Source organism: Echeneis naucrates, chromosome 20, assembly GCF_900963305.1.
Source record: "Echeneis naucrates chromosome 20, fEcheNa1.1, whole genome shotgun sequence".
NCBI lineage: Eukaryota > Metazoa > Chordata > Actinopteri > Carangiformes > Echeneidae > Echeneis > Echeneis naucrates.
The window spans coordinates 10,459,196-10,472,200 of record NC_042530.1 but is presented as its reverse complement, the minus strand read 5'-3'; the positions used below and the strand labels follow the sequence as shown (position 1 = coordinate 10,472,200).

General features: G+C 39.3%; 1 protein-coding gene across 1 annotated transcript in view; it reads left to right on the top strand.

The window, feature by feature from the left end:
• The window catches only part of LOC115061361 (flagellar attachment zone protein 1-like), an 85,989-nt gene that overhangs the window by 58,921 nt on the left and 14,063 nt on the right, over nt 1–13,005 (top strand). The window contains exons 14-15 of the mRNA XM_029529670.1: nt 4,783–4,867; nt 7,354–7,465. Of these exons, the coding sequence (XP_029385530.1) occupies nt 4,783–4,867; nt 7,354–7,465 (197 nt within the window). The remainder of the gene's footprint in view (nt 1–4,782; nt 4,868–7,353; nt 7,466–13,005) is intronic.

Below are 13,005 nucleotides of genomic sequence, written 5' to 3'. Positions count from 1 at the left end.
TGCACACACATGCCCAGTGGTGGCCTTTGTAGTGCGGTGTCAGTGCAGGAATGGTGATGGCTGGGTCTCTCTGGGCACAGAAATGTCTCATTAAGAATTAACGTACACATCTACGGTCACGCCAGGCAAACACCTCACATACACACACACTCAGCCATTTCTCCCAACTCCCACTGCTTTAATTAGCACATACACACTTGCTCTCCAAACTACAAACACACACATACACAATCACCTATTGTCCACTGAGAGATGAATCTGAGGTCTCTGTCTGTGGCAGACAGTGGCAGGCTTGCTCTGTGAATACTGCTCATTAACAAGATAGAGACAGAAGGACAACGCTGTGTAGCTTGGCCTTTGTCTGTGATCAAAACGCATTCCCTCAACTCTATGCTCCATACAAAACCACATATTATTCAGCTTTTTCCTTCAGCAAATACAATCCAGCAGCGTAGAGTCTATTGTAATGATTTAAGAAGAATAAAGTTGCATTATTTTTACAAAGGGGGCATTGTTTACCTGGATATGGCTTTGGCCTGAATAGACTGGGTGAGGAGTCAGTCTGAGAAATTACTGTCATGAACAAAAGACCTTTTTATTAACATAAAGCCCTTGTCAAGGTTCTTTCTGTGATTTGAAAACATTGCCATGAGTGGTGATGATTCTTTTTGTTGCTTGATAACAATAAATGTGCTCCAGATTGGAGTTAAAAAAAAAAAAAAAAATTGAAAAAATTGAGAATCAAACCCGCAACCTTCTTATACAACGCCAATCACTATGCCGATGTGCTGCCGATGTGCTGCCCTAATCATATGTTATTTACATTACTTTCTTTATTTTAATGACATGTTCTGTTGTTCTAAGTTGTTCATAGCAGATCTGCTTTTGGTATTTTGTTAAACCATAGACTTGTTCATCAAGCAAATAGAAATGCACTGAAATATCAGCACGGTAGCAGCCATTAGCAGCTTTAAAAAGCTATAATGGTGTTAGTCCTATATAACTTTTACTGCTGATGTTCAAATTATTTTGGAATTGAAATTTTTGTGGTCTCAATCAAAGCATTTTTATTTGTTTGGTTATGTGAGACTGGTAGTGTGGTATCTGAGTTGTGCAGTTAACTGAGCATAAAACTGTAGTCGGGATGTGATGGATATTATATTAAAAGTAGCCTGGTAAAGGAAATGACACAAGAGGAAAGAAACGGAAAGAAACAGAGGATAGTCGAATAACTTGGGACCCAGAGAGGTGTCACACTGATGAGAGTGAAGTGTCTGAAGGCAGCTGGATTTGATCAGACTGTGTCAGGAGAGGATGCAGAGATGAGAAAGAAGGTCGTGATCAAAAATGAGAGGAAAAAAAGTTCTTAAACTTGCCATGTGACTGGAAGTGTCAAAGTTTGTCACTATTTGACACCATGCATTTTGGCTCAGTATATATCACTTCTTACAAAATAATGAGTCCAAAGGTGAATCACACTTATAAAGCTGCGTATGGTGCTAAGAGTATGCCAACCAGTGTACGGAGTAAACATTGAGGTTCCTGCTCAAGTGTTTTTGGACACTATATAAAGATGAAAACAACTTAATCCAGACTATATTGACAACTTTGAGTAAATACCTGATCTCACTCTAATGCATTTACTAAATACTGTAGTGTATGTAATCTAAAAGACTGGATAATTGTTCAGGGTAAACACGTTTTCATTGACCTGTTTGTGAAACTGAAATACTCAAATATGACTGATAGCATCATCTTACATGTTAAACAAGACGTGTTGTAAGGTTGCCCATAATGTGTAATAAACGTGATACCGTGTGACAACAAATGAAGTAACAACATAAACAAAAAAACACAATATCCATATGGGTGTGTGTTTGTGTGGGTGTGAGAGACGTGCAGGTGTACGTGTTCGTGCGTGTACGTGCTGCTATCCAATCTGGATCCCTGGACGCACACGTGCACAGGCCTCTCTCCTCCAATTCACCTCTATTACTAGCTATAATCCCATTTCACACTCTATCGATCCCCAAAACTGTTGTTCACCGGAACCACCAGCAAACACTGGCATTTCTCCCCATCATTTCACCACCATTGTTCTTTATTACACAAAGAAGCCCCCCTTTGTCTCAGAGCAAACTCAGCCCACTGAAATATGAATTATAAATGTATGGCTAATAAAAGAGAAAGGGGGGAAGCGAGCAAGAGTGAAGGGGAGAGAGCTGGAGATAGAGAGAAGTGGTTGGTAGAAACATCAGAGAAAATGACTCCTTTACAAGAGTCTATTGATCAGTTTCTATCAAAGGGGGATGTCAGACATGAGATTACCTGGCAGTTTGAGCATTAGGTGCCGTGTGTTATAGCCCCGGGCCCTTGTACCGCTGCCAGAGGATTGTAAATAAAGCGAAGAGGAGAGAGCAAGAGGGGAGTGTGTTGGGGTGTATGTGTGAGTTTCAGATTCTATGTGTATGTTAGTCTTTTTCTTTGTGAGTTTTCACTGTTGTGTGCATATGTTTTTTCGGGGTGGGGAGGTTTTGTGCTGTATTTGTGTGCATGGCGGTGTGCAGCTGTGTGCCTGCACCTTGTGGCTTATACCCAAAAGCAGTGTTGCAAGCCCATGAAACTTCATAAAGAGAGAGAAAGAGTCTTGGGAGGCTTTGGGACGTCTCTTGGGAGCACCTCAGCCTGCTACGAATCCTCAAACAAAGCCGAAGGAAGCCCCCATGAAGCCTTATGAAGCTTTTATGAGGACCAGGCAGGGCCCAGCCTAGCCCCAACCACTGATTCAGGGTTAGCTGGGTTTTCATCCTTCTCATGTTAAAGGTTAGCTGAGAGAGTAGGGTAATCTGACCGCAGATCTGTGATTATAGGCTGATGCTGTATGATGGGCTTTGAAGCTCATATGAAGGTGTTAAGAGGGAGTTAGATTATAACCTAATGTCATACCTTAAGTTGTGAAGCTGGAATAAAAGGGTCAAGAAAGTGAGAGAGCGAAGGACCCAAGATCCCAGATTGTGGACTAATGTCAGAACTTAACTGATGAAGCCACTAAACACGGCTTGTAAAAGAGCCAAAAAGTCACAATACGACTTTTCTTTAAGTGTCAAAATCCAGAAAAAAATATGGTGGATCCTTGTTTGATGTGGAAAATTTTGCAAGAACTTTGTCATCAATCCCTACCAGGCTGAATGTACAATTTTTACCTGTTTGCCTTAAGTAAACACCAATATGTGTATACAATATGAGCTGCTGTTTTTTTTTATCTGCTTTTATATTTGTGTTTGTGTGTACATGTGCATCTACCCCCTACCTGTGTGTGTGTGTGTGTGTGTTAATAGGAGTTTTTGTAGTGGTCAGTCTATTCAACTGCTCTGTCTTTGGCCTCTGCACGTGTCACTGAGGTCACTCCAGGCTTAATGTCATGAATGCAAACTTGATCCTCTCTCTTTACTGATCACTGAGAGTTATATCAAACTTCAACCTTGAGATTCATAAAGAGCACGGGCAGGGTGCATACATGCACACATACACACAAATAAAAGTCTGCATTGCTGAATATTTAGCAAGTCTAGTTGCAGCTACAATTTTTAGAGAGCTTCAGTTTAAACAGTTTGGATGCTGCACAGCTATGAATTAATCATAGTTTTATTAAATGTAGATTTTCTTATCTGTATTTCTTCCTATTCTGGTGTTGGTTTAAGCTTCCTCCTACTCAGTCTGTCCCACTACTACCATCACAGCACAGTGCGTGGCCCTAAAAGCGTTACCACAATACACTAAACATTTCTCTATTACTATCTCACATACTCAAGTACACATGCACAGCCACAAAGTCAAGGTCCATCCTGTAAATATTTAATGCACACACCCACACAAACACACACACACACACTTCTACATATTCAGTGCACACACCTTCTCAATATTCACAAGCCTTGGCCACCGATGGCTGACAGTTTAGGTTATATTCAATGAATACTGAATTTAGTGAAAAGGATTTAAGAGCTATGAAGAAGCATTGACTCACAAAATAGCATGCAGAACAAAAAAAAAAAAAAAAAAAACGGGGGGGAAGGAAGCATCCTAAATTTTAAATTCAAACCAAGAAGGGCCTGCAAAAGCAAACCTTACCGAGGAACCTGACTAGTGGATTATTTTGCATCCGCTCGATGTGCTAAACTACTAAGTGTGGGACAGTGGGGTTTTATTGCATGCAGACGGAGGAGACAGCTGAAAAGGGAATGTGATTGAAGGGCTACAGACTATGAGCCTAAGTGGCCTGCTCAAGGTAAAGAGTGCCATCTATTGACAAGGTCGGGGACCACGTTTTTTGTGTCTCAACAAAAGAGCTGTTGCCCCGTGTAAGCAGTGCAACACGTTCGCTCCTTCGTTCTCCACCTCTGAAAGGCATTTTGTGCTTCTTCTATGGTGGAGTTCTTTGTTGTCTAACTCTTTCCGACTTGATGACAATCCCTGATCACACCTCTGTACTCATGTATTGTAAATCATTTCATTTATCTTTGTCGGCTGGAAGTTATGAAGCATTGTGGTAACCTGTACTCCTGTTATGCATTTCATTCTCTAAATACAAAGACAACAAAATCACGCAACCAAAAGAACTGTTTGAGACAGTTTTATTGTTGTCTCACTTGTAAAAGAACATTTTTTCTGTCACATGGCAATTTGAATTAGGTCTATCCTTAAATGGATCTTAACCAAGAGTATCTGAAGTGAACTGTTGCTCTTTACCTCACACTTTCTTTCTCTGTCTCTCCTGCTCAGTGGAGGATTTGGCAGCCCATGCAGAGAAAGCGAGACGGATGGAGGGGTGTCTGACCGAGGGAAAACTAGCAGAGGAGAAAATAAGGTAAGAAGGGAGAGAGGGGAAGAAGCTTCCTCTCTTATCCCATTTCCCATCGTCCCCTGTGTAAGCTCAGTAATCAAAAACATGTAGCTTTTTTATGTGCGGCATACAGTAGGCTGTTTAACTGAACATGTGTTGAACAGAGCACCCCTAAAGTCTAAATATGTACACTGGTTAAGAGAGTGTAGAAAGCAAAATTACTGACTTTGGGGTTTAACAGACATTAAACAATAATTTCAAAGGATTTTAGTACCTCGACTTGTCAACTGAAATGACTGACGATTTCTCTTCAATAAAAATATAAATATGTGTGTTGATGGGACACAGTAGGTGAGCAGATGCTGGGTCAAGGAGTTCAGAGTTCAGAGGTGAAACCCCTGGTTGACCCCTGTGTGTCACCAGAGCTGCGGTGATGACATCAGCAAGCATGTATCACCCAGTGCAGAGTGTGTTTGTGTGTTTCTGTTTGTGCACACATAGTTGTGGTTGCGGCTTTGGCTTCAACATGACCTCACTGCAACAGTCTCTGTCTCAGGGAGTTTCTTGGTTAAGTTGAGCCATGGAACATTTTCCTTGTCAACTGACAATTTAAAACGCGGCATGTAGACTTTATAGGTTACATTCTGAATTATTTCATTTTATTACATTTAAACCAGTTTTAGGTACTGGATGGTAAAACAATCGCTGTGTCTGCATATTATATCCATTTGCAGAATCATGCTGTTTACAGTTAACCCAGTATTATCTAATAACTGCAAAGACATGAAAGGTTTTTAAGCAACAACACCATACTAATGGCTTCCATCTGTGCTGTGGGAAATCCCCTCCTTTCTCCACAGGATGCCTTGTCTCTCTCTTTCCTTTCTTTCTCTCGCTCTGTTCATCCTATCATGTGTTCTCTCCATGGACCAATCTATCAAGCATTGTCTTTCCTTTTTGTTTTGGCTGTTCTGATTCAGCTTTCACTGCCACTGAGTTACTCTTGTAGTATCGGTTTTAACACAGATTTCTTTTGATAATATATTTTTGAATTGACTGAAGTTTTTTTTAAAGTGTTTCATTCATCATTTGAATACATAAACAACTTTTGCAAGTTTTTAGTTGTTCCTTCTGGCACTATTTTATGGTGACCACTATACTTAAACATCATTATTAAAAGAAGAAATTCTGGGCTGTGCAAGTCTAATTTATACCAAAAAAAAAAAAGGAAAATGTAAGGTAAAACAATTTTTCCCTGTCAAAAATGTATTTAAATGTAACCTTACAAGTACGTTAAGTAATAAATACCAGAAATTCTGTGGTCCCAGCTTTGGCGTGAATGTCAAGTGGTTACCTTTGTCTTCCCATTATAGCAAATTGAGTGAAACCTTTTGGTTTTTGATTGTTGGTTTGACAAAATATGTAATTTGAACTGATCACTTTGGGTTCTGGAAAACTGTGATTCACTGTTTTCTAACTTATTATAAACAAAGCGACGATTCAAAGCTGATTCATCTGCAGATTATTCACTAACAAAAACAAGTCATGGTTGCAACCCCAAAATAAGTAGCTTCTACAGCAATTTGTGATCAACCATTGTTATTATCTTTTCACTGGAAAAAATGTGTGGAGTGAGAGGGGTAATTATTGATTTGTGTATTTGAATGTGCCAATTTAATACAAATAAAAACATGTGGTCAAATGCTGACTTAGTGGTGTTTCCCTCCATAGTCATTCTTTTTTGAAACTATAAAATCTATAACATACCAACTTTGAATCACTAAAATTTACACATTAACCTTTAAAAGAAATAAATATTTTTACTATTCATAAACTTTTAATTTCTCACTGTCACACTTATTTATAGATTTGTAGGTCAAGAGCGAGGCTGGTTTGTTTTGGTTTGTGTGTGTCTGAGTGGGGACGGGGTTCATAGGAGTGTTGAGGCTCACTGAGCGGCCAAATCGCGGCTGTGGAGGGAGGATTGTGGAAATGGTAATCATTTGTCGTATTGATCCTGCTGTAGCCAGGGCAGCTGGCACGCACACGCACACACGCACACACACACACACACACACACACACACACACACACACACACACACTTGCACGCATCCACACAGACACACTTGCACGCATCCACACAGACACGGCAGGACTCGCATACACACAGCCGCACACTTGCGTGGCAGGAATAGACCCTTTTATATTGATCCCCTTCACATTCCCTTAGCTCGCCTGCCACACACACTCACATATACATCTACAAACACACATACTCACATATAATCTACAATACACATCCTTATGAAATCTGGATTTTCAAGAAACTTAATATTGGAAATAAACACTTTAAATCTCTTTGCTTTGAGGAACACTTGTTGATATTGAATGTTATGATCGTTTGAAGGCTGAATTACATCTAAAATGTTGGGATTACTCATAATAAAAAATAAAAATTCATTGGAAACTTACCTTATATAGTTCTATTGTTTTTGTTTGCATGTGCAGGTCAATGGCTATGAAGCTGGAGATGAAAGTGGCAGAGCTCAAGAAGAACCTTCAACAGGCTGTCAACCAGAAGCTCAAGGCAGAGAGAGAGAAACAAGATGCACACGACCAAGTAAGTAAATATACACCAGACCTGAGTGACAAAGCTTTGGCAAATAATTCAGTGTTTGTTTAAAGCGGCTTGGAGCGCTGCACGGGTGTGGTGTTTGTCATCTGAACCATTGAGACGCTCTCTGTACTCACAGAAAGCTTTTCCGATTTCATTATTTCATATCAATTAAATCTCAGTATCTTCTTCTGCTGCCAGTCAGTTTATTGATTTTTGTTACTGACTCAAATCTTTTTCAGCTGGTTAACTAATTGGAGCCAGTTCTACTATACTACATAAATAAGAATACCAATACACATAGGTCGGGGTTTCCTCTCCTTTTATTCCCTCCCTGGTCTTTTACCCTCTCCTTCCGTACCCTTTTATCTCCGATTTCACTCCCAATACGCAGGCCGGGGTTTCCTTTTCCTCTCCTCTCCTCACCAAGGCCTTTCTCTGCTTCCTTCCTCTTCTCCCTCCTTCCCCACTCCCATCCCCACCCAGTGCCTTTTTGATGGTTAGTGGCATATATCCGGTGCTACAGTGTGGATTATCTTGTCCAAGAAAAGGAGGGGTGTATGCGAGACCTAAACCTGGCAAGGTGATTTGGAGCGTTAATTCCTACGAGTAATATTCCCTGATATTCCCTAATGTTCTGACTGGGAGTGTGTGGGAATCTCTGGGGAAAGCAGTTGTCAGAGCTGAGCTGCCGCTCTACAAAGGTAGAATGGATAATTAAGGGTAAAGCCAGGATGGGGAAGTGTGATGTTCATTTAGATTCATCAAACTTTGAATTCAGTCAAAAGCTTCCATGCACTGTGGTGCTCTCTTGGATCTTGATTTAGCATTTTGTTGAATGTCTTCTCAGAGTTACTCCTTTTCATTCTTCGTGTCTGCCTTTGTTTCTGCTCTGTGTTTGTCCTTCTCTTTCTTACTCCCATGTTTCTCTGTCTTTCTCTTTCAGTCGCTCTCCTCTACGATACTCTTTTTCATTCTTTCTTTGCGAATAATGCCGTTCACATAGCACAGCTCTCCCTTTTTTTCCTGTAACATTAGTAGACTAGGGTTTAACAATAGTGATTGCTGAAGGGCCAGTAAGACACAGACTTAGGCCAGTTGATTGGTCAGTCAGTAGCCAAGCCAGTGCTCACAAAGAGTTCATCTCTTTCTGAACTGTTGAAAATCCTTTCATCTCTGCCTCTGCCGTGCAACTGGCCATCTTTTCTCTGTTGTACAATTTCTGATCAAACATATTGCATGATATGTCAGACTAAGTCAGGGGTCTGCCACAGTCTTGCATGAAGTAGACATGGCAACAGTTACCATCACATGAATTATAGACCACAAAGGTCTGTTTCTTTTGTATGTGAAGCAACCGTTTCCTCAAGCTGAACTGTGGGTTATGGAAGCTGTGAATGTCACACTGATACACATCAGTCAAAACTCCTGAAGTACCTAAAACAACAAAACAAAAAAAATTATTTATTAGTTACAATTACAATCTGATTCTTATAATTCATTTGTTTAACAGATTTTTGCATCGACTGCAAATGTATGACTGAGCGAGGTACATCTGGTTGGATTTTTACAGTTTCTGCCAGTGAAATACAGTGGTTATAGACTGAAATGTTTCTAACTTAGCTCAATTTATATATATAATTCACTCAACTCTAACACTTATAGATTATTTATAAATCGATTAACTAACTGAAACTAAATAGGTCTTGCTATTTGAACAAATCATAGCTATTTTCTATAGAACAGAGTCACGAGCAGGAGGCTGGTTGCCATATCTCTGCTTCATATATAAACAAGTCTGGGTGTCTTAATAGAATGAGCAGTCACACAATAATCTGATGTGCAAAAACACAAACAAGCACACACATACATATACAGGCAGAAGGGAAGCCCCTCTGGCAGATCATCATACAAGGCAATGGTTCTTTTAACATCATTGTAACAGAAGAAGTGCTGCCTGGGTCTTCCATGAACACATGAAAAAGGCCTACCTCATAAATTCACATGATTATGAAGTGATAAAAAAAAACAGAGGAGATCAGCTGAGAAAGGTGTAGCAGGCTATTGTTTCTATGCTGCAGAGTCAAAGTTTTCACTTTGTCAAACTTGATGTAGTGTCTGATTACAGAAACAGAAAAAATGTGCAAAGGATATCAGCTTTTCTGGAGCGCACAAATTTTTCAAAATTTTTTATGTTTTTTGGTGGATTTGTTAGAGGAGGAAGAACATGCATTGTACAAGACCAGCTATTGGTGTGGCACAATGACCAGAGCTTTTCCAAGACTTACTTAATAGAATCCCAGGCATGGTGCCAAAAAATAGTCCCGTTGCCTTCAGACAGTGCCAGGCTGAGTCTTTTTCTCTGTCTTTATTCTTAGCTAAGATAACTGGCTGCAGGCTAAACAGTATAGTGTTATATTTACCTGAAGATGTGAACGTTTTATAGATCTGGTCAACTAGGAACTCTTGGCAAAAAAAAAAAAAAGATGCCTATATCCCAAAATGCAAACCTTTTCCCTCACCCCATGCTGTATGTGTAGCAAAAGCTATCTATAAAGCAGAGAACACAACCTGCTATCAAGTTAATGGAAATTAGATTATTTCATGAATTTATCAGTGAGTCAGGGACTTATGAAAAGCTTTCTTTTAATGTCCAATAAAAGCTTAAAAAATGTTCCAGGAAGTTCATTATTTATGTTTATTTCATTCATGTTATTGCAGTTTTGGGATTGTGTTCATATTTATGTGTGTGTCTGTGTGAATCTGTGTATTTGTCGCCAGGATCCTTTGGGTCACACCCATTCCCTCACATTTCCCCCTCTGCATCCTCGCTGTCTGCCATTATCGCAACAGCACATGAGTTTTGCCTCCAAACAGTGTTTAAACACCTGTGTGACGGCCCTTCTGACTATGACTCCTTCATTAGGTCCCAATCTCTGTTATTGACCTGCAGAAGATGAATTATCCGCCGGTGAAAAAAATCAAAGGGTTTGAAATGGTAAATGGTACACTACAGTGGCCTATAGAGGAAATCTATATTACAAATTGCCCTGGTGCACAGTAGCTGAACCTCAGATAGCTCTGTCTTTTTCTGTGTGCATGTCTTATGCAAGGTGTATGCGTGTGTTTCATGCCGAATACCGCTCGTGTTTTCTCATTCTTTTTAGTGTGTATCTTCTGATATGAGAGAAGTGGGATTTGCATGTATACTTCCCAGTACACACACACACACACACACAAACAGACACAAAGTTCAATCAATCCTATCACTCTGCATGAGTCCAGTTCAAATACAAGTCATGGTAAACATGAGGAATGTTTTTGTGACTGATCAGATCGTCCCTCTCTTCTTTTTGCTCTCCCTGCCACACACACAGACAATCATAGCCATTAGTTTGTTTACCTCTGCGTCTTTTAGCATGGAGTAAAAGAGTTCAGACAATTTTAATGAGAAATTGCAGCAGAGTTTTTAGAGGAAAAGTTTATGAGCGTGTTTGTGCCCATGAACTTTTTTTTTTTTTTCAGTTGTCCAAAATATTTAAAAATATTGATGCTGTTCTATAGAAATACAATAAAACTGCTCCTTCTTTAGGTATCCTTGGTCCAAGACATATTCTGCACAACAGGTGGCCGCTGAGGTGCTGAAGGTTTGCTCTGTTCTCTTCACCACTTCAACAATTAATTCTAGTTGTCTATCTTCTCACTTATCTACTCATGTTTCAATAACATATAAAAATATACATCATCACCTATAAGTGGCTGCAAATGAACATTTCAAACATGACCCAGAAAGTACTTTCATTTAGGTGATACAAGGGCGAATGGGCCTCTGGAACAGTTTTATCTATTCATTGATCTCACCCATTACACCTGATAGAAGCCCCAAGCTTGGCCTAATTAGTTTAAAAAGATCACAATTTTTGCGCATATATACGCACGCACACAGGTTTGATGTCGGCGAAATGAGGACAGATAAATGAAGCTCATTTGTTTAGTTGATGAATCAAGAGACGTGGACCAATTGTGTGACGGTTTAACCATAGAACGGACGTTGTATTTGTTCCAAGTGTGCGTGCATGTGTGTCCTTGGGTGCCATCAGTCTCCAACACAGCTCATTAAGCTACAGAGCTGTAATTCATTTGGGAGACAAGCTGGACAATCAAACAGACAACCTAACCACCCCCACCCCCCCGCCATGGTGTCTATATAACTCTCTATTTCCCTTTTAGCTGCCATGCGTCTTTCTTAATCAAGTTGAGTTTTATTTTTTCTCTGTGTGGATGCACAGCTATATTATTGTATTTTATGTTTGAGGGGTAAACGATACTGCGGAATAAAATAAAAAATGCTATGAAAAGGTTAATATGAGGGGCCGAGAAGACACAAAGTTTTTGTTCACGACATGTTCAATGCTCCAAGTGTGTATTTACGTAGTCTTTATTTAAAAGTGTTTTTGACCTTGGTGAAGGTTTGCAACACTTGAGTACAAATTGGTTGAAAATTAGTTTTTGCAAATCACAAATGCCGCTTTTTACTCTTTTTTCAGGGTCTAATTTATAAAAGTAATACGCTATTATTTTAATTATTCAAGGTTACTTTTCAATCATCTCACCTTAACTACAGATTTTCCTCTACTAATATCTTGTTCACAAATTTCAGAGCTCTTTAATATCACCCTATTCAAAAGCATTCTCAATCTCGGAGCCAAAGAATAAAAACTAGTTAGCTTGAAGTGGAATGATTAATAACATAAAAAAGGGAATCCATGAAAGTACAGCTTGTTCTCATTTCAGCATTTTTTTAGTACACATATCCTGATAACCCAGCATCATTAAGTTTAATGATGCTTCAGTGTATTATAAAGTTAAACAAAAGGAGATTGGCATGAGCAAGTTATTTTTTGTATGTTTTTGTTAAGAATTTTATTCTAAAAATCAATCATGAATGGGGAAAATTTTATGTATATATATATATATACATTTCCCATTGATATGTTTTTTTGCCACTTGTATGTACACTTATTTATATCATTTTATTAAGATATTGACAATAAAAAAAAACAACAACTTGGAGAATGCAGTGTTCATCATTTATGTTAGAGCTATTCACAGCAGGGCTGATATTCCAAACCTGCTGCATCAGCTCATCACTAAACAATGCAGCAACAATAAAAACTTAAAATTGTTCTTTTGTGTTGTTGCCATCAGCTAAGCACTGCTGCAGGCTGGTCACCTGAGCAGCTAAATGTCTGCCTCGCCACCGAATGGGAGCCCCTCACACCCAGGATTCATTTGTGGCTTTCTATTGTTGGAGGTTTCCAATAAATGCAGCTTTCTTATAAGTTCCCTGAGTGATCCTGCTACACTGCTGTAGGCCTGTGGTCTAACCACTAACCAACCCTTACCCCAGAGTGATTATCAAGCTGAGTTATGAGACTGGACTTTTATACTTTATTTGGAAATTTATCTTGAGTTTTTTAATTCACAAAAGAAACAAGATCTTATCTAAAAATTAAAATCTCTGCAAGCACTTTGCCTTGTGTCTG